Raw genomic sequence first — 22521 nt, forward strand, 5'->3', positions numbered from 1 at the left:
TATTGACAATGGCCCGTAAATCTCAATTTCTCTAGGAGAGAATGTTGGGCGGCATTTTAATTCCAAGCCATGGAGTGAGGAAGGGGAGAGATTTACCTCTGCTGTGGGTCTTAGGGGAGCATGCTTAGAAATACAGCCCAATGAGCATGGAGTTATGCACTAACTGATGGCTTCCAACTGCTTCACGTCACCCCATTATCCAGATGAGGAGTATGACAGCAGAAACAGCTGAGCCTGGGACGCTCCAAGATGGGTTTCTGAGCAGCCATCTAGGAAAGACCAGGGCCCTGGGGAGCCTCCCCAGCATGGCTGATTGTCCCTGTTCCCCACGTCCCCACCCCTTGCTAACAAGCCCACTGCCCTTGCGTGTGCTCACTGAATGCTTTCAAGCAGCCTTGCTCTCTGGGGAGACCTCTGCTTCTCCCTCCCTGCAGTTCTCCAGGGTGGACAAAAAGCCTCTTCACTTAATAGTTTATGATTGCACCGCAGATAACTGACTCTTCCCCTGGCCTGCCACTGGAAATAGACATTTAGTTTCTCCTTATTTACTGGCGCCAGACATCCCGCAGAGCATCTTTGTGTATATATCATCTCATTAACCCTAATTTACTGTGTGACTTTGGACTGCTCGCCCTCCTTCAGCCTGACTCTCTCTGCTCTGTATTCTGGAGCTGAGGAGCTGTGGCCCAGGCTAGGTCTTCTCTCCAGGGGTTGATGGATTTTATTTATCTTGCCTCCCAATACTCAGTACAGCAGGTAGCTCAGAGTCTACTCAATCAATGTGTAGGTAGTTAGGAAGGAAAGAGAGACGTCTGGAGAGTGAGTCCCAGATACTTGATCTGGACTAAAAAACATGGGGCGGGAGTTCTGAGAGCTTATATGAGTGTGTATTGTCTGTGTGTAATAATGTGTATGTATATGAATGTGTGTGGGGTGTGTGTGTGTGTGTGTGTGTGTGTGTGTGTGTGTGTGTGTGTGTGTGGAAGCTGGAAGAGGACTTTGGGGATTTTGTGTCAGAAAGGAAAGCTGTGAGGAGGTCCTGGCTCTCTAAAGTGAGTCACCCAGGGTCATATGGACTTCTGGTGACAAGCTTTGGGCCATAGCTCAAGGCTGAAACTGGCTGGTATGCACAGTGATAGTATCTTACAGAGCATTTGGAAATTGTTACAAATGGCTTGGGCCTGCTGGGGTAAAAGTAATCACTGGAAATTGCAACAGGCCCCAGAGAAAGCAGCCCATGGCAACTGTCTAGGCCCTACCTCCCCTCTGGTAGGATCCAGAGTCTCCGCTTGCTTGCAGCCCCACCCTAGCCCCAGCCGCTGCCGGTAGGTTTCAAAGGCTGTGCACCTCCCTCCAGGCCTTTCTCAGTGCCTCGGAGAACTTGGTAAGAAGCGTGTGAAGTGTGGAGAACTGTATAGATCTTGGAGTCAGGTTGACTTCAAGTCAGACTTTACTGTGATATTTCATCAGTGAACCTGGTGATTAGGCTGTATCAGCTCTAGTTTCCTCATAGTTAAAAGGAGAATTAAAAAAAATATACTTTAGAGAGGATATGAAGTGGGAAGGGGAAGGCCTGGGGGTACCTGGGAGCAACAGGAGGGAGGCATTGGGGTGGATATGGTTAAGATACATTGTCTACAAGTATTAAATTGTCAAAGAATAAATAAAAGGCATTTAAATTATCCTTCGTAATTGCTGGGGTTTGCCAGTGGCTTAGCCTAGCTCTAGAGTCAGTGAGATATCCTGTCTTTAAGGGAATAAGTCAGTGATAGGGCAGGACATCTGGTATCCTCTTCTGGACTCCAAACATGTATAGGCACACATACCTGAGCACCCACATGGATGTACTGCACACACACACACACACACACACACATACACACACACACACACATACACACACACACACACATACACACACACACATACACACACACACACACACACATGCCCCTCTGCACACAACACATACACAAATCTTTTATAGATTCTAGGTTGTTAGAAGAATGACACTCATTTAGGTGACAGCATAGCCATACCAAAGTCTTTGCAGGTGGCTTTGAATCAGGGCAGTGAGCTTTATTTATCTCTGTATTTCTTCCTTTTCCTTGACCCCTCCCGTGCTTACGTGCTGCCTGGTGTCTACTAGTGGGTCTAATCACTAAGTCACAATGGAAGCCAGTTAACTGTCCCTTTGTTATTGACCTTGGGGTCAAACTCTTATGCCCAAAAAGCCAAATGCAGCCATCTATCTTTGAGAAATCAATTAAAACAAGCAAATTAGTAGGGGAAAAAAACAAATAAAATTTGTTCAATGTGGACACACTGGGAAGAGGAACAAAGAGATCCAGTGACCCCACTCCAAGTCCATGTATGGGATCCTATAGTGAGATTAATGTTTAATAGCCAGCCAAGGGTATACAGTCCTGATAAGGGTGTGGCCCACCCACCCTTGACCCAGCATTGTCTGGGCTTCAGTTTCATCCTTTAAGACAGTCTGACAATAAATCTCTGTCTAGGAGGCACATTCACCCTTCTATCTGGTGCCTTTTTTCTCTCCCAACATGAGATTTCTGGGGCAGGGGCATTCCTACAATGGGGTCCATTGTTTCAATAGTCAGATAGATGAAGAGACACTAATGTGTCTTTAGAATGTTTTCTTTCCTGCCAGGCTAATTACACCTTGGAATGTTGTTTTTCAAACGGTCACTTGGGGACCCACAACATTAGCATCGCTCAGACGCTTGTGAGATGTGTAGGCTCTTGGAGCCCATTTAACATCTGATGGGAAAGCTTACTGGCTACACCGAGCTCCCTAAGCGATCCACATGCATGGTAGTGTTTGAGAAGAGTTGCTCTGAGTGCAAGCAACATCAGAAGCTGGGGTAAGCTTCACACTCCCATTAAGGTAGTGAGCAGTGTGGCAACGAACAGGCAGATGCATCCTTCCTTCTGCTCTTGCTCTTCTGGAATGGTTTCCTGGCTCTGTAGAAACACAAAGGACTTAGACTCATGTCTGTAAGATCTACAACAGGAACAGAGCCAGATGCTCACATGCTCCTTGTGTGAGTTTTGATAGAGGCTTGTGACCTGGATAGACCCCTTCCTTTCAGTTACTGGTCCTAGCTCACGTCTAAGGTCCAGACTGAAACAGGAGTCCAAGTGACTTGAGAGGACTCCGATTCTATGTGGGAAAGTGAGACCAGACGTAGGCTGGGTCTTCTGTGCCTCTTGGGTGTTTCCATGGTTTCCTGCATGGGCATTGGATTCACCAATGAAATAACATGAAGCTCACTGAGGAAATGGTCAACCAATGACTGGCCCAGCTTGAGATCCATCCCATAGGGAAGAACCTATCCCTGGCCCTATTAATGATACTCTGTTATGCCTAGCATAACTATCCTTTGAGAGGCTCCAGCTAGCAACTGACTGAGACAGATGCAGAGAGACCCACATTAGAAGGAGCTCAGGAAGTCTTGTGGGAGAGTTGGGGAAAGGAGTGTGTAGCCCGGAGGGGACAGGGACTCCAAAAGAAGACCAACAGAGTTTACTAACCTGGACTCTTGGGGACTCCCAGATACTGAACCACCAACCAAAGAACATACAAGGGTGAGACCCAGCCCCCTGCACATTTCTAGCAGATGTGCAGCATGGTCTTTATAGGGGACCCTCCCCTCATCAACTAGAGTAGGGCTTATCCTTACTCTGTTGCCTGTTTATGGATCCCACTCCTGTAACTGGGCTATCTTGTCTGGCCTCAGTGGGAGAGGATAAGCTTAATCCTGTAGTGATTTTGGGTGCCAGCGTGGGTTGGTATCCAGGAGGGACCTCTTCCTTCTAGGAGGTGATGGGGAGGTGGGGTAGGAGGAGAGGGGAGACTGGGAGGAGGGGGCAGGGCTGCAATTGGGATGTAAAGTTAATAAATGGGAATGTAAAGTGGAAAAAATAAACAATTCTATGTAATAAAATTATATATTGCCTCTCATCCTTTGTTTATGAAGCAAATATTCCATAACCATTTGCTTCTGGCTTACTGTCACTGGGCCTGAACGTCTTGGGGATGAAGACAGGCCCTGTTCTGGGGGTGCTTCCTGTCTCAGGAGAGACACATTGGGTAGATAGTGAAAGAGTAAGGAGCCAAGTCCATGGAAGACCATGGGTGGTACATTTGTGTGTCACTGTGAGCACCAGGCACTCAAGTGGGTGCCAAGCACACCAGAAACTCAAGAGGTGATAGTGTGCTCAAGTCCTGACTGGATCCTGTTTGGAAAATGCCATTGGTAAGATTCTTGAGGTGAGTGGAGAGCTTTGAGTGTGGACTAGATATTGGATAGTATAAAATCATCAGATGAAGTGTTAGCTCCCGAAGTTTGAGGGCCAGAGTTTAGATCCCCAGGACCCATGTTAAAACCAGGCACGACAGCTCGCTTGTAATCCCAATAGAGGCTAGACCAGGACAGGAAGTCCTTAGAGCAAACTGGCAGTCGGATGGACTGGCCAAGTGAGCTCTGGATTCAGTGAGAAGAATCGAACTCAATAAGGTGGAGAATAATCTAGATAACACTTAATGTCAATCTTGAGCCTTGACTTGCATTCACACACATGTGCACAGTGTATCCACACACATGCAAACACATGTACACATGTGCATACTACACAAGCATATACACTTAAAAAAATCAAATATTGTTATATCCACAACTTCAAGGAGGGCATGTGTGTGCGCTGGCGTGTGTGTGTGTGTGTGTGTGTGTGTGTGTGTGTGTGTGTGTGTGTGAGAGAGAGAGAGAGAGAGAGAGAGAGAGAGAGAGAGTCCTTGTGTTCAGTTTACTGCTCCTCTCATTCTCCTGTTCCTCTCAGTCAGTTTTATAAGGGACACACACACACACACACACACACACACACACACACACACACACACACACAGGAATATATCAATAGAGAGAAAAAACAAATACAAGGAAATGTTAACAATTACTGGCTGTCTGGAGGGAATATGCTAATTCAACGTCCTTTAAACTTCCTTATCTATTTCAACACTTTTGCAATAAAAGGAGGGAAGCACCTTGGGGGCGGCACATGAATCAGGCCAGTTCTACGGTGCAGACTGCTTGGTAAACACATTGCAAATATTTGTTTCACAACCATCAAGGAATAACTGAAAAATGTTTCTTTTTATTTCATCCTCAGAAATGCCTGGGGCTGGGTCTCACTGGTCACCTCACCATGAATAAACATGAGGTCCAGGGACCTAGAAGGGATGAGTTCATAGTCACCTGGACCAGATGACACAGCTGGGACTCAGACCCAGGTGTGAAGATCCCACACCTTGCTCTCTTGGGCTTTCCGAGATCTTCCTCAGGGGGGTCTACATTTTATTTCTTTTTATTATGCCTCTCTTTCTCTTTGTATGTGTGCTCAAGTGTATGCATGTGAGCACATGTATGTATTTGAGCATGTGTATGTGTGTGACCATGTATAGGTGAACACATGTGGAGGCAGAATGACAACCTTGGTTGTCATCCTCAGAAACACTGTCGGACAGGTTCATTCATGAGCCTGGAGCTCAGTAACTAGGCTAGGCCTGCTGGCCATTGAATCTCCCAGATGTGCTGGGTCTTCCTCTCCAGCTCTAAGATTAAAGTGCACACACACACACACACACACACACACACACACACACACACACACACACACACACACACGTGCGCATGCGCGCCTTTGTCTACATGTTATGTGGGTAAAACCCATATCCTGAGGCTCGTGAGGCAAGCACTTTACTGACAGAGCTATCTCCCTAGACTCTCTGATTTATTTCTGTTGAGTTGGTTACCCCTTGCAGAGTAGGAACTCACTGCCTACGCAAAGGTTTCTAGGGTGTGGGAGAGAGCCCTTGCAACCTCTGCTCTGTTCTTAGGCACTGCCTATCACTGTACTCCTTCTGAGCTTGCCAGGAGAGCGTGGCAACTGGCCTTGGAAATTTCTCCTTGGCTGAGGCCAGGCTGGGTGAACCTAGGCAACAGCCTGTTTGCAGACAGGCTATGTGGGAAGAACACCTCTCAAGGCAGAGAGAGTACATTTTTGGGTTCATGCCATGCACATCCTCGATGATAGTTCTATTCTGTGCCAGAGGGTGAGTTTTGTCATTACTCTCAATATGAGTCAGATAAGCACTTCTTCCTGGCTTCTTGCCAGTTCCTGCTGGAGCTGCCAGAGAGTCAGAAAGTCTTAATCACTTTGCTGAAAGGGGCTGCTGCCCCCCACCACCTCGATCCCCCAACTAGCTGCCAGCTGGCTCCTGTGTGCCTTAGCTGGGTTATTGCTTCCCACACTGCCAGGAAAGGACCCTGTTTTCTCTTCTTTTCTTTTTTAAAGATTTATTTATTATTTAAATATGAGTATACTGTAGCTGTCTTCAGACACACCAGAAGAGGGCATCAGATCCCATTACAGTTGATTGTGAGCCACCATGTGGTTGCTGGGAATTGAACTCAGGACCTCTGGAAGAGCAGTCTTAACCGCCGAGCCATCTCTCCAGCCCTACTGTTTTCTTTTCAATATCATGTATACATCTAAGCCTCTTTTCTCCCCAGGGGCTCTTATAGCTCCAAGAAAATTAAGACATATTTATGATATCCATAATATCCCCACTTTGCAGCTCAGAACCCAGGTCGGAAGGCCTGTGTTGCCTCAAATGACTCAAAGAACCACAGATCTTGAAAACTATAGATAAGTAGATAGGGCTTTTACAGTCCTACTTCAGGTTAAATGAGGTCATTTGGACCTCATTTAGGTGTAGACCCTAAAACAATGTGACCCATGCCCTTAGAAGAAGATTCTAGGGTTTGGAGAGATGGCTCAGTTAGTAAAGGGTTTGATCCCCAGGACTTAGATTAAAAAATGAAATCAGGCCTGAGATACAATTGGAAATGGTAAAAATCATTGGGAGTCTCTGATCAGTCAGCCTAGCTTACTTGGTGGGTTCTAGGCCAGTAAGAGATCTTTGCTCAATGACAACAAAAGAGGTGGATGGCATCTGTGGAATGACACCTGAGGCTATCCTTTGGCCTCTTGTGTCCACATAGATGTACATCCATACCCATGGGATGTAGGGGAGGAGATGGGATAAGAACTACAGCACAGGGTAGTGGGAACTCATCGGAAAGTGGAGGAGATAATTTTAGAGAAGCTGATCATGAGTATCCATCAAAATCATGAGGCAATCAATTTCTGTGCATAAACCAGCCAGCCTGTGGTTCTTTTGTGGCAGCTCCGGTAGAGTGATACACCGCATGTCCAGTGAACATGCTGGAGTCTAGCATGAGAGCTAACATACACATTGTGGGTGGCTACGTCTCTGGGTAAGTTGATGGCTTACAGTCATCCTGAATGTGGACTTTCACAGTGACCATTGGTTATGCAATTGTGGTAGGTAGGTAGGTCCCTACCTTTCTTTCCTGAGAGGGTTCTTGGATTATTTTCCTGGTTGGGCAACTCTCTTCTTGATTATGATGGTTAATATCAATGATCAACCCTGGGCATGTCTGTGATGAGGGATATTATGACAAGGTTATTTGAGATGTGAAGACATACCTCTGTATTGTTCCTTGGGCTTGGATTGTGGGTTGTATAAAAAGGAAATTGTGAGCTGAGTTCAAACATTCACGGCTCTCTACTTCTTGACTGGAGATGCGATGTGACCAGCTACCTCCTCAAGCTCCAGCCACCATGACTCCCTCATCAAAAGGGCTGTAACCTCAAACTGTGATCCCAAATAAACCCTTTCTCCTTTAAGGTGCATTTGTCAGGTATTTGATGACATATCACCTAAAGCAACTAAGACTGATGATTGGTTGGCGCCCTTGTGCGGCATGATGGTGGACAATTTCGAGAGTCGTTGCACTGGCAAGAAAGATACACTCAAAGGAGATGTCTCCATCTTGTATGGATAGTACTAAGCCACAGAAGGACCCAGATCAGTTCCTAAAATTAAACCTAGAGGATTCTTGTGTGACGCCTTCTGGAGAGATCTTCGCTCACCTTAACAGCAGCCTACAATGTCCAGCTTTGATCCAGGGTTGCACCTTCCTCTGAGATTAGTAGATTAGTGCTCACTCCTTGTTCTGACTTGACTCTGGGGAGCTATGGGCTGGGATGGAGTTTTACAGGGGAAGGTGGGGAGGACTGGGACCTTGTGTATGGATGGCTATGCTCCTGGGCCATTGCTTCTATTTGTCACCCCTAAGTGGCTATGCTGTACATCAGAGGGTCAGAATATGTCCCAGGCTCCTAGGCACTGACATACTTGGTAAGATGAGCTAAAGGCTAAGGTGCTTTCACAGGGACCCCAGGAGACACTTCAGGAAAGTTCACATTGGCGAGGAATGGGGAGACAATTGCTGGACTTGCTGGAAGTCTGGGAGGTTGAGTCAGATGGCTCTGGCTGTGACTTGGCTATTCATTAACTGAGTTATTCATAAAGGATGACTTCACGTCTTTGAGCTACCTTGTCTCTGTTTGTAAAACAGGGTCAATAAATACCTACTTCCCAACACTGCTCCATCAATTAGGTGAAATGAATAGGCACAGCCTTTGGGTTCCTTAAAAAAATAGTAGCTGCCAGGGCTGGAGAGATGTCTCAACAGCAAAGAGCACTGGCTACCCTTCCAGAGGCCCTGAGATCAATTCCTAGTGTCCACATGGCAGCTAACAACCATCTCTAACTCCAGCTCCTGGGTTTCAGACACCCTCTTCTGACTTCTGTGGGCACTGCACACATGTGGGTCCCAAATAGACAAAGCACCCATGCACATAAAATAAAAATATTTAAAAAGCTCAATACTATGATTTTACACATCTTGGATCTGCTTCATTACTGACAGCCTCCTCCCCCAAAGCATCATCTCTGACTTTTCCTCATCTGCACTTGATCCAAAACTGATGCGTGTCTAGTCCACATAGTATTGAAAAAGAAGTAGTGTAAAGGTCATTGAATGCTTGCACAGTTCCTACAGAATCATGCCTTTGTCCTCTGAGTGTGGGAATCTAGAGCCACAGGCAGTTGAGTCATGTAGGGTTAAGTCAGGGCACAAGGTCTCATGTTAGGCACAGAGACCTGCTTCCATGTTCCCCTTTCCCAGTCATTACAAGTACTGAGTGAGGGAGGTGAGCACTGTGGGTCTCCTGGCACCGTGACAACCACACAACGACCTGGAGGACGCCTGGGAGGTCAGTGCAGAAGAGCCTGCTTGTTTCTCATGGGACATTAGAGTAAAGGGGGTCCCACAGGCTGTGCAGTGACTGTGAAGAGCTGTTAAAAGGGTTCAGAGACACCTGCAGGAGTCCTTTATGTGAGGAGAGAACTAGAACAAAACAAGGGTTGCCTTACCTGCAGCCAGACCCCAAGACTCCAGCTGAGCATGGACAGCACCCACAGAGTGTAACCGGGTATGCAAGGGTCCTCCATCTCTGTGTCAGGACAGAGAGAGGGCTATGGAGTCCACAGATGTCATAAAATCATCCTCTTTCCTGACTGTCAGAATCTGTCATGGGTGCTCCTATATTGACCTCAGCTCAAGACCTGCAGGTATAGCTCAGTGGTAGAGGGCTGACCAGCAAGCCTAATGCCCTGGCTTCTCTCCTTTCAACTGCGAACCTCGCCTCAATCTCCAAACATCAACTCAACCTCTGTTTCATCTTCCCTCACCCCACCTAGTAGATCATGCTTGACTTAGTGTAGCAATTAGTCAATAATGATTGCCTGGCTGTAGATTTGCCTTCTCTTTTGATGAAGTCCAGTCCAGAATTCCCAGTTTCCAGGCCTTCCTTAGACTCATCCACACAGGCCCAGTTTTCATAAGCAGCCTCAATTCAATCCATGAGGCAGTCCTAGGGCTCCCCTTTTCTTGCTGAAGTCTGCCAAAGAAACCCCCTTATGCTTGATGCCGGTGTCATCCCTAGAGGCCTTAGCTAGTGTGATGGTTAAGATTGCCAATTTGACAGGATCTAGATGAAACTCTGGGCGTGAGTGTAAGGGAGTTTTAGAGTAGGTTAATTGAGGTGGGAATACCTACCCTAAATATGTGTAGTGCCATCCCATAACCTTGGGTTCCAGACTGACTATAAAACGAGGAACTGAGCTGAGCACCAGCAATCTTCTCTCTCTCCTGCCTGACTAGTCCAATGTCACAAGCTGCTGTGTGCTCCCGCTACCACCCTGGCCCTGTCACGTGGGCAACTTTGAGCCAAAATAATCTCTCCCTTAAGTTCATTTTGTCAGTTTTTTTCCCCTACAGTAATGAGAGCAGTAACTAATACAGTTGGTAAGCCCATCATCTTCAAAATGGGATGTTTGCACCAGTCTAATATTTACAGGTTTACAGTAAAAACTCAGTGAATTAACGCAGATGGGAGTGAACGTTTCAATGTCAAGTTGATACCGATCAGTAAGTATGGTGTGAAATTTGCACATAGTTCTCTTTTCCCAGTAAGGGATTTTCATGATGGACGATTCCTAATATGTTACTGGTTAAGTTTCATGGGAATGTCATAGTGGTTAAGCTGCATGGGAATCTCATGACTTAGGGCTCAGAATAACAATGAACAAGAATACTTCAGAGATCTGCTCAAAGTTGGACTTGCTTTGAAGGAAGAGCCAAATATTTGTGTGAGGGCCCAGGGAGACTGCAAGACTGCCGAGTACAAGACTCCACCCGTGCCCTTTCCTGCTGGTGTAGTTTCTTCCCAGAAGGGAGTGACCAGGGTTTCAGCCAGGCTGGGAGATAAGGCTCTCTAGGCAGCAAGGAAGGCACCTAGTAAGCTATACCTCCTCAAATGCCAACCTGCATCTGGGCAGCACAGCCTCCAGGGTCAGGGAAAACTTCTTAAGGGTGGAGCTAGGGGTCCTTGCTTCTGCTCGTCTCACTGCCATAGTGAAGTCTCGTGAATTCTTGAGTTCATTCTCATTCTTTCAGCCCTTCGAGTCAAGACTATTCATACTCTTTTCTTCTTCCTCACAATATTCTCCTACTTCTTTTCCTTTAAGACTTGAACCAGGGGGCTGGAGAGATTACTCGGTGGCTAAGAGCTCTGGCTGCTTTTGCAGAGGACTTAGGCTCAGTTCCCACTACCCACACGTCAACTCACATCTGTCTGCCTCTCCAGTTCCAGGGGATCTGATGCCATCTTCTGGCCTTCTTGGGCACAGTGTGTACATTGTTTGCAGACATACATGCAGGTGAATAGTCAACACACACACATGCACACACACACACATGCACACACACACACACACACACATGCTTGTCTAAACTGCCTTCTTAGCTGACCATTCTTGCCTCAGAACTCTGCACAACATAAATTTGTACACTTATCACATTGAATCAAAATTGTCTCACATACTCTAAGGTCCTGGACTCTTAGATTGAAGCTTTTGGGTAAATGAAATGGTGATTTTTGTACTGTCCTTGGGGCTTAGAATGCAGCAAGTGGTAAATAACAGCTATAATTTTGTTTTATGATTTAATATAAATTAGTATTTTTCCCTTCACTATGTTGGTTCCTCTTAGTACCAGGGAGTTGGAGTGTCTGACATCAGAGTCTTACACAGCTATGTGTAGGCCAGTCCTTCTCAGGCCCTGCCCAACCCTGCTAATGTCCAGCTTGTGTGAGAAGAGCGCCCTGGAGCAGATTTCCAGGGTTAGAAAGGAGTGGCTCAGTGCTTTTGTGGCAATTTCTCTACCCATCACCATGGAGTCTCAGCCCGGAAGCTTCTCTTCAAGAAATACTTTCTTTTCAGCTTGCAGATGTTTTAATTTGGAAGAGCACATTTTTGTGACTACCTTGAATTTAATATATATTTGGAAAATTGGGACCATCAACATTCTTTCGTTCCTTTCAAGGGGAGGGCCTCGTAAGACCTAGCATCCTGTGAGGATTGATAGGTAGCTGGTGGCTACTGGCAAGTTGACCGTGATCCTGTAAATAACTTCTCAGCTATGCTGCTTGCTAGAAACCTAGTGAAACTCACTGGAGCATACACACATCTCTCTGTCTCTCTCTGTCTCTCTCTGTCTCTGTCTCTCTGTCTCTCTCTCTCTCTCCTGTGTGTGTGTGTGTGTGTGTGTGTTTGCTTGTGTGTACACATGCACACATGAGTTGGGGTGCCTGAGATAGCCAGAAGAGGATGTCAATCTCCTAGAGCTGGAGTTACAGGCACTTGTGAGCTGTATAGTGTGGGTGCTGGGAACTGAACTCAGGTCTTTGAGAGAGCAGCAAACACTCAACCTCTGCATCATCTCTCCAGCCCCCCAGGAATCATATTTTAACAAATCCCCAAGTGTTTCCAGAGTTCCACTGCTCTGGTCAAACTCCTTATTTCATCATAGTGAAGTTGATATACTTTTAAGTCATCCAAATCATTAAAGTAACTGTACTATATACTACATAAAAATTGGAAGAGATAAAAATCCATATATAAACTCAATGGAAGTAGACACATTTCTGTGCATTTTTCCTCCCAATATTTTCTCTTCAACGCTTCAAATAAATATATTTTCACAGAGTTGTAGTGACCGCACACATTCAGTTAAACATACTGCCCATTTCTCACCTAATGTTGGGACATAAGTACGTGTCACTTACATGCTTTCCCAATTCCACACCCTCTACTGGGTAGCAGTGCGCAGACCCCAAATGTGAGCTGGCGTGGGTGGATGTGAAGGCAGGAATGTAGAGAGGAACATGTCTGCAAGGAGACCACCCCTTCGTAGATTTGAGTCTCTTTGTTTCTCCCGCCTTCTGTCCCAGCCCCACTGGGAAAAATAAAAACCGTGAGTGTTTCTGGAAATAGAATTAGAAGCAGAGAATGGTAGATTAAGCTAATAGCTTTGCCTTTTCAGAAGCCGAGGAGACATCACCGCGCTCCCTAGTGGCAGTGACGGAGAACTGCACCTTCTTAGGAGCAGTCCTGCAGGCATCCTGAGATCATTCAGTCGTCAAGGACTAGTTTTGGTTTTGTCCCCCACTCCTGTGCCTGACTGTGAGCCCCGACATTGCCAAAATTACTGCGGCTCCGTTGCCCCTTGCAAGATTAGACCCACTGCAGCTGAAGTTCAGCTATGGTACCTGTCGCCCGTTGGCAGGGGTCTGGATGTCCTGCCCTCGCCTTTTCTTATCCCATTCCCTGGTAGGCTGGACTCCAGTTCACCGGGAAGGCTCCAGTCTAAGGCAGACACCCTTCTTTGGAGCCAGTGGCCAGCCACCTTACTGGTAGTGAGAACTGCTGGCCCCTTTGCCCTGTGTAGACCATCGACATCAGAACTATGATCTTGGAGATGTATTTGGAACTGCTCTGCTCTGTCTGTGGACCAGGACTAAATCAGGGCAGCCTGTCTTCCTGCCGAGTCGTCTGTGAGTACCCAGCATGGCAGCTGGTGTGTTAAATAGGGCAGAGGGAGGGGAAGACCAGAGAGGGAATCTAGATACCCAATTTTGGCTTTTGGCTGGGCGCTCTCTGGGTGATTTGTGTTTTTAGGTCAGTTTGCAGGCACAAGGCCTTCAGTGGCTCTTCAGTTTCTTCCTGTGAAGTGCTAGGTCCCCGAGGAAGGCAGCCAGGGTGAAAGTCGGCTGTCTTTTCTCTGAACCCATTAGGAGGGTTCTGGACTCACTGGGCTACAAGGCCAGGACATTCACCAATGAGCAGGAGAGTCTCGTAAAGAGGAAGGGGGGTTTCTGTACAATGCTGGGAGCTGGTTCGCAGCTGCTGTGGAACTGTAGGAATGCTCGTCCTAGGGGTTCAAGCTGCATTTCTGCCCCCCTCTTCTAATAGTTACAAGCCGGGAATGAGCAAATCTCCTTGGGGCAGTGATCTGAGACTGGCTGGGCCTTCAAGGATGATCAAAAACGACAGGTCTGACTTGTGAGTGCAAGGTCCCTCTATTCTTGTGGCCCTCCTGTCAGGACAAACTCCACACTAACCTGCCTCCTCTCCAGCAGGGGGGCAAAGAAATCATACGCTAGATAACCAGTGCGATACCTCCCAGACTTAGGCCTAAGCTAATAGTAAGTAATCAGCCAGCCTGCCTGCGGCCCGCCCACTTGCGTCCTCCCTCCCTTTCTCTTTCCCTCCCTCCCTCCCGTGCTCCCTCCCTTCCTGCCTTCCCTCTCTCTTCTTCCCTCCCTCTCTCCCTTCCTTTCTTCTTATGCAGTAAAATCCCACTTTTATCCAAAGAGCACACCGTGGCTTTAAAACTCTGTATACGTTTAAACAGACTTCCAACCTCAGGTAGGACACATAGAATGACTCAGTGCGTTCGATATTCCACCCTATTTTCCTGCCCAGCTATTTCATGTCAAATTTCCTTACAGTTATTTTTAAAAGCAGCTAGATAAATTGGTTTTCAACTTTCTTTTCGAGGTCATAGGTCCCTTTCACAATTCACCAAGAGGTAAAGAACCACGTTCTGTCCCTTGCTCAAAACACAACCTACACACAGCCTTGGCAGTGTCTGAGGAGGGGTTGGGACTCTGAAACCCACCACCCGGGCTGAATAAAGACCCCTAGTCTTGAGCTATGAGCATCTCAGGGTCGCTAAGAGGCCATTTATTCCCAAAGCCCATCGTTACCAACTTTCTGAAATTTTTGGTAGTCGGCATTTGAGTTTAAAGAGGGACTTGGCAGTTGCCGGGACCTGCACTGGTGGTTGGCTACGGTCCGCTGCAGTTTAACGAGCCCTGTACGTGTGCAGGCTCCTGGTCGCTCTCTCCTCTGTCCTCCATCTTCTTATTCTCCTCCCCCTCCATTTCCTTTCCTCCTCCTCTTCTTCCTCAACTTCTTATCTCCTCCCCCTCTCCCTCGTCTTTGTCCTCCATCCTTATCTCTGTCTCTCCTTCTTCCTCCCTAGATAATTTACTCTCAGAAGGTATTCGGGCTTGAAAGGCAAGTGCACGTTATCTGCTCCAAAGCCGTGCTTCTGCCCAAGGAAGACCCCGTTTTCTTACTCTCTGATGCCAGCTTGCAAGGCCCCACACAACACCCCCCCCCAGGCGCGGTCTTTGCTCGGGCATTTGGGCATGAGCTCCTCCACGTTTCTCCAGTGGGGCTCGTGGCCTGCCATGCTGTGGTGGAGGAAAATGTACACCCGTGACTGATCACCGTCCTTACACTCAGTGGGCTGCCTCGCGCATCGGATTTGACACATAACGTGGATCATTTTCACTCTCTTCTGTCCATGATATAGAAATATTTTCAGTAATATTTATGCAAAATTAGTAATTATTTTCTCAACTCGTTCGTCAGTTTTAAAGCAATGGACAGGTTTTTTTTTTTAAGACTAAATTCCAACTTTATGATAGTCAAATACAACAAAAATACTCTGGTGTGAACTTAAATTTTTACTTGCCAAGCAAATTCTTAAGCTTTACAGTTCGCAATCTGTTTTATTCATAAGTTTTAGACACAAACAAATAAATCTTAGCCGATAGGTATCACATTAGAAAACAGAATTGAGGTAATGTGAAACCTGTGGTCCCATCTTTATCTTTATAGTCTCTTCCCTGTCACGTTTATTTTTAGCTTCCTGTTTAAATGTGGGAATGGGTATTAAATGCCAGGAGGGTTGGAGACATGAAATGTGTCTGAGAGAGAAAGGATTCTGAGCCACTATACGTTCATTCCCACGAGTCGCACACGTCAGTTGTTTCTGAGCTCCAGGACTGCGTAAGTAGCATGTGCATGAGTATAGGAACACATGTGCCATAGCACACGTGTGTGGCAGTCAGGGGACGACCTCAGGGGTTGGTCTTTGATTTTTTTTTACACCTCGCTTGGGACAGGATCTCTTTGCTGCTCACCACTGCATATAGCATGCCAGCTGGCCTTTGGACTTTAGAGATTCCTGACTCTACCTCCCACCTCAGTGAAGGCGAGAGGAGATTACAGATGCGAGCTACCATGCCTGGCTTTTTACAGGTTCTGGAGATTTGAACTTAGTCATTATGGCTTGCATGACCAATGTTTTATGCACTGAACCTGAAGTTGATGTTGATGGCAGTTTCTTGTCCTCAGCGTTGTGGGTCCTGTGGTACATTGTTGTGGGACCCTTCTGCCAACAATAGGATGAATGTAACAGTGCTGACCTCTGCCTGCTAGATGATGCTGGAGAAGTGTTCTCTCTATGATGTGCAATGGAGAATGCTCGCCCGCTAGATGATGGAGAAGTGTTCTCTCTATGATGTGCAATGGAGAATGCTCGCCTGCTAGATGATGCTGGAGAAGTGTTCTCTCTATGATGTGCAATGGAGAATGCTCGCGTGCTAGATGATGCTGGAGAAGTGTTCTCTCTATGATGTGCAATGGAGAATGCTTGCCCGCTAGATGCTGGAGAAGTGTTCTCTCTATGATGTGCAATGGAGAATGCTTGCCCGCTAGATGCTGGAGAAGTGTTCTCTCTATGATGTGCAATGGAGAATGCTCGCCTGCTAGATGATGCTGGAGAAGTGTTCTCTCTATGATGTGCAATGGAGAATGCTTGCCCGCTAGATGCTGGAGAAGTGTTCTCTCTATGATGTGCAATGGAGAATGCTCGCCTGCTAGATGATGCTGGAGAAGTGTTCTCTCTATGATGTGCAATGGAGAATGCTTGCCTGCTAGATGCTGGAGAAGTGTTCTCTCTATGATGTGCAATGGAGAATGCTTGCCCGCTAGATGCTGGAGAAGTGTTCTCTCTATGATGTGCAATGGAGAATGCTCGCCTGCTAGATGATGCTGGAGAAGTGTTCCCTCTATGATGTGCAATGGAGAATGCTCGCCTGCTAGATGATGCTGGAGAAGTGTTCTCTCTATGATGTGCAATGGAGAATGCTCGCCCACTAGATGATGCTGGAGAAGTGTTCTCTCTATTATGTGCAATGGAGAATGCTTGCCCGCTAGATGCTGGAGAAGTGTTCTCTCTATGATGTGCAATGGAGAATGCTTGCCTGCTAGATGATGCTGGAGAAGTGTTCTCTCTATGATGTGCAATGGAGAATGCTTGCCTGCTAGATGATGCTGGAGAAGTGTTCTCTCTATGATGTGCAATGGAGAATGCTTGCCTGCTAGATGCTGGAGAAGTGTTTTCTCTATGATGTGCAATGGAGAATGCTCGCCTGCTAGATGCTGGAGAAGTGTTTTCTCTATGATGTGCAATGGAGAATGCTCGCCTGCTAGATGCTGGAGAAGTGTTCTCTCTATGATGTGCAATGGAGAATGCTCGCCTGCTAGATGATGCTGGAGAAGTGTTCTCTATGATGTGCAATGGAGAATGCTCGCCTGCTAGATGATGCTGGAGAAGTGTTCTCTCTATGATGTGCAATGGAGAATGCTTGCCCGCTAGATGCTGGAGAAGTGTTCTCTCTATGATGTGCAATGGAGAATGCTTGCCTGCTAGATGATGCTGGAGAAGTGTTTTCTCTGTGATGTGCAATGGAGAATGCTCGCCTGCTAGATGCTGGAGAAGTGTTTTCTCTATGATGTGCAATGGAGAATGCTCGCCTGCTAGATGCTGGAGAAGTGTTTTCTCTATGATGTGCAATGGAGAATGCTTGCCTGCTAGATGCTGGAGAAGTGTTTTCTCTATGATGTGCAATGGAGAATGCTCGCCCACTAGATGATGCTGGAGAAGTGTTCTCTCTATGATGTGCAATGGAGAATGCTTGCCCGCTAGATGCTGGAGAAGTGTTCTCTCTATGATGTGCAATGGAGAATGCTTGCCCGCTAGATGCTGGAGAAGTGTTCTCTCTATGATGTGCAATGGAGAATGCTTGCCTGCTAGATGCCGGAGAAGTGTTCTCTCTATGATGTGCAATGGAGAATGCTCGCCTGCTAGATGATGCTGGAGAAGTGTTTTCTCTATGATGTGCAATGGAGAATGCTTGCCTGCTAGATGCTGGAGAAGTGTTCTCTCTATGATGTGCAATGGAGAATGCTTGCCTGCTAGATGCTGGAGAAGAGTTCTCTCTATGATGTGCAATGGAGAATGCTTCCAGACTCTGCTGGGTGTTCCCAGGAGGGCAAAGTCACCCCAATGAGAGACACTGGTAAAAGATGCTCCATGCGGAAAGGATCCTGGTGACCCTGCAGCTTCCCCAGAAGGTCATTGCACCAGCCACACACTGACAAATGGGTTTACATATGACTAAGAGAATTCTGCTTTCCTGGGACCAGAAGCCCCCGACTCTCACCCTGTTTCCTGAGGTGACCCAGCGCTAATCAGCACTCGTGCCTTCAGCTTTTGGATAAACCAGGATTTGAAAAAAACAGCAGGTTGAGGAGATTGTCAAGAAAAATCCAGATAGTGCCAAGACATGTGGGAGGGGATAAGGTAGAGTGGAGGAGGCCAAATCTCCTGGGCATGGATTATTTCCAAATCCCAAGTCTCAGTGGCAATAGAGGCTGATGATAGAAAGGGTGAATGCAGTCTGGTGTAGTTACACAAGGACATCAGCAAAGAGAATGGATGAACTGCAGCCACATACAAATGCGTGGATGGCCTTCAACTCCAAGTGACAGAGGCTGGCACGAGAGCACTCGAGAGATTTCTCATGAAGGAAAAGTCCCCAACAGGCAAAGTGACACATTAAAGCTTAAGTTTGTAAAAATTCTTTGAGGACTTATGCTCTAGACTTTTTCTTCCCTCTCTCCCTTTTCCTTCTCTCTACCTCACACCCTCCTTTTGTGAGACAAAGTTTCACTCTATTGATTAATAGTTGGTCTCAAACTCAGAGCAATCCTCCTGCCTCAGTTTCTCTACATCAGCAACTACAGGTGTGATGTCCTAATATATATATATATATAATATAATATAATGTATATTAGAGTAAAAAACAAATATAATATTCAGGGTGCAGAGGTGGGGAAAGCTGATCCACTGTGAACACAGGGAACAAAGGTCAGTATCTTGCTTAGGAGGGGGCTCCTGAGCATGTGTGATTTTGTGCTTCAGACTCTCTTCTCTTCTCAGCCCTTCCTCCCCATATCCAGATTTAGATTCAGGGTTCAGATTAAAAAACACCTCCTCCAGAAAAATCTGTAAGCTTCCATCTACTGTAGATCAAACCTCAGCTCTCTGTTCACTGCTGTCTGACTACCCTGGACTACGTTATGTCTGTGACCACACTGTAATTATATAACAATCCGGGTAATTTTCACTCGTCTTTCTGAGCAGATTATGTTCATCTCTGGTCCTACATCAACTTTCACATTTTCTTTTTCTTTTTTTTTCCTTTCTTTTTTTTTTCCGGAGCTGAGGACCGAACCCAGGGCCTTGCGCTTTCTAGGCAAGCGCTCTACCACTGAGCTAAATCCCCAACCCAACTTTCACATTTTCTAATACCCCCGAACTTTCCAGAAGTGTGGTTAACAGAATAGACGAGTGAACACTTTCTTCCTCTCTCCTTCCTCTCTTTCTGCAAACTCATTTTATGTAGGTTTCCATCTCATATAGAAAATTCTGACCAAAAAGTGGAAACAGCATAGATTCTGTTTTGGACCCCAGTCTTAACCCTTTGTCTCCCCCTCCCCCATTTATACAAAGATGGACCAAGAGATTGATAAAAAAAAAAACTGTCAGTACATTCCAAAATTCCCCCTTTGCTTCTGCAGGAATTAAGCTGGTCTCTCACCTTCAGGCTGGCACTCCGATGTGGGCAATGTCCAGTGCTTTGTGTGCATATTTATTCTCCCTTTTGACAGACACGGTGAACAGCAAGAAAGTGACCATCTGTGCTGTTGCTACAAACTGACCTGCCTAATCCGACTTCACGCCTTCCTTAGTATCTTAATTCAAGTATAGACGTCAATAAAAACACAGTGAGAATAAAGAAGTCAATAAAAACACAGAGCACTAAGAATAAGATGATCTAAGCAGGATACCGGCATTATACATGGCACACAAAATATCAGCAAGCAGAGTAATTAATATGAAATTAATAACTGACTTAGGCTATACAATAATAAAGTCAAAAGAACAGTCATTTTTCCATAAGAGGAAAAACGTTCTGGAATTCTTGGGTAAATATCCATTAGTAAGTTAGTGATTCTCAGTTTTTTTGGTGCTCTCTTCAAATGTAGTTTTTGGGTTTTTTTAAGATTTGTTTTTATTTGTGTGTGTGTGTGTGTGTGTGTGTGTGTGTGTGTGTGTGTTCACATTCGCGCTCATGCATGTGTTAGCTAGTTTTGTCAGCATGATACAGGCTAGAGTTGTTTGAGAAGAGTAAAATTCATCTGAGAGAAGGCCACCAGACTGGCCTGCGGGCAAGCCTTGGTTCATTTTCTTGACTGATGGTTGATGTGGGAGAGCCTAGCTTACTGTGGGTGGTGCCACTTCTGGGCTGGTGGTCTCTGATGCTGTAAGGAAGCAGGCTCTGTGAGTCAGGAGGAACAGGCCATTAAGTGCTCTTCTTCCCAAGCCCCTGCTTCATAAGGTACCTGCTCTGGGATCCTGACTCCCCTCATAGGGCCAGAGTAGAGTGTTGTATCCCCTGGAGCTGGAGGTACAGGCACTTGTGAGTGAGCTACCTGTGCATGCTGGGAGCTGACTGTGGATCCTCTGGAAGAGCAGTGATCACACTTAACCACTGTGCCATCTTCCCAGCCACAAGTACATCCTCGAGGAAAGAAAAGTCTAAGTCTCTGGTGGATAGAAGCTCAAGTCTGTGACCTCAGTGCTCAGGAGGATCTCAAGGTTGAGCCTCACTTGGGCTACACAGACTGTCTCCAAATCCATCCATCCATCCATCCATCCATCCATCCATCCATCCATCCATCCATCCATCCATCTATCCATCCATCATCCACCCATGCATTCATCAATCCACCAATAAAAATTTTAAACACTCTGGGCCACCAGATCTTCATGACCAAGAGCACAGAAACAAGGTTCCAAGCCCCTGTGTAATTTGGTCAAGTTGTCCAGTTACTTCAGTCCTACCATTTACTGATCTAACACACCATTCAGCCAGGAACTTGGACCCATCTGCCTGACAGACATGTAAGTCTGTCCTTGGCCGTCAGTGTAATTTATGAAGCTGTAGACAAAACAGTCTTCTGGTGGCCCCTTCAGCTCAGGAGAAAGCTTTGTCAGAGAACTTAAAGACCAGGATACATCTCTGCTTTAGACAGGACTAGAAATAGAACTCAGATTCCCTTTTCTCGGGAGAGAGAAAGGTGATTTCACATACACACCCCCCAAAAAAGACAGAGTATTTGATTGCACATCACGCTCCCAGATGATAAATTAGAATTCAAATGAACCATAGGGAAGATTCCCAAGACTTTCAGATCATTGTGTGCTGACAAACATCTCCCAGGGTCTACATGACACCTGCAGGAGACTGCACTGCCTGTTACAAGGGCTTTATTTACGTCATCTACTCTCAGAGCAGCTTTTTGAAAATGCGGTCCCTTTTACAAAGTGCTACACAGCTCTGGGTGCCTTGGGAGCTACTTGCAGAGCCACTTTGCGAGCTCTGAAGCAGATTCCATCCCACATCGCCAATCTCTGCAACACAGTCAAGAAGAGAAATCCACGGCCATTTCTGGAGAAAAGGCAAACACGTACCTGTTCCCACGCCTTGTCCACAGGCACTTGACTGGATAAAGATGCACAGCACCAGGGAAACGGAGATTTGGAGGTGATTTCCCATGTCTCTCGTCTTACCCGGGGCCTGAGGTCTTCTTGTTAATGTCTAGAACTAAAGAGACCAGAATGCTTCTTGGTATTTAGTTGTGGAAGGCCCCCATTAATTATTAACCCTAAAACATGTTACCCAGTATTTGAACACTTTCTTTGCCTCCTCCAATCCAAATCTAGCAATATCTAGATTGACCCACAGAAGCACTTTTTAATCTTGATAAATTTGGGAAATAAAACACCTCATCAGGCCTTCTTTCCTTTTGAGCCAAGCTCATAGTTCAGAATCAATCAGTTGAAAGTTAGTGCGGTGTGTTTTGACATTTGATCAAAGGTCAGCTAGGTGACCTCTGTATTGTTGCCTGTGTTATCCTATAAAGCACTCAGAGGGGAGGTGGCGTCATGGTCCTGGTCTTTCTAGTGGCATGTTGGCCCCAAAGAGAGGTAAAAGCCCCCACCCCCAGGGACTCTGCTTCCTGTTGAGGTCAGCCATGTTTTGGGCATCTGCAGTATAATCGTGGTGGGGTAGCATCTCTATAGCTGAAAGAGGAGCTGGAACCTGGTGAGCTCAGGTTAAGAAGGAACTGGGTGAGAAGCAACGACCAGAGTCTTGCTGAGGGCCCTGTTGAGAGATACCCCAGGATAAACTCACTGACTGGGTTAATTAATGTCCAGTCGAGAGTAGAGGGCTAGGAAGCAAGGTCATTCAGCAAAAGCATACAGGGAAGAGGCTGTGATGTGCAGGGCTTGCAAGAGTTCTTGGCTCTCTAGTGTCATTTAAATTTTATTTATTTATTTAGTATGGACGCCCTGGACAAATAAATGTTATGTGTTGAACACCACTGTGTACCAG

At 46.3% G+C, this 22521-nt stretch overlaps 1 protein-coding gene across 2 annotated transcripts in view; it reads right to left on the minus strand.

Annotated features, from left to right (window-relative positions):
- The window catches only part of Lipc (lipase C, hepatic type), a 126113-nt gene extending 104133 nt beyond the window's left edge, over nt 1-21980 (minus strand). Inside the window, exons 1-2 of one of the 2 annotated variants that reach the window (XM_087560426.1) lie at nt 21911-21980; nt 21597-21729 (exon numbers count right to left, since the gene is read on the minus strand). In XM_087560426.1, coding sequence (XP_087416552.1) covers nt 21597-21681 — 85 coding nt within the window. In that variant the 5' untranslated portion in view covers nt 21682-21729; nt 21911-21980. 2 annotated transcript variants of the gene reach the window in all.
- Nucleotides 21981-22521: the final 541 nt, after the last annotated feature.

Source organism: Rattus norvegicus, chromosome 8, assembly GCF_021556685.1.
Source record: "Rattus norvegicus strain SHRSP/BbbUtx chromosome 8, alternate assembly SHRSP_T2T, whole genome shotgun sequence".
Taxonomy (NCBI): Eukaryota; Metazoa; Chordata; class Mammalia; order Rodentia; family Muridae; genus Rattus; species Rattus norvegicus.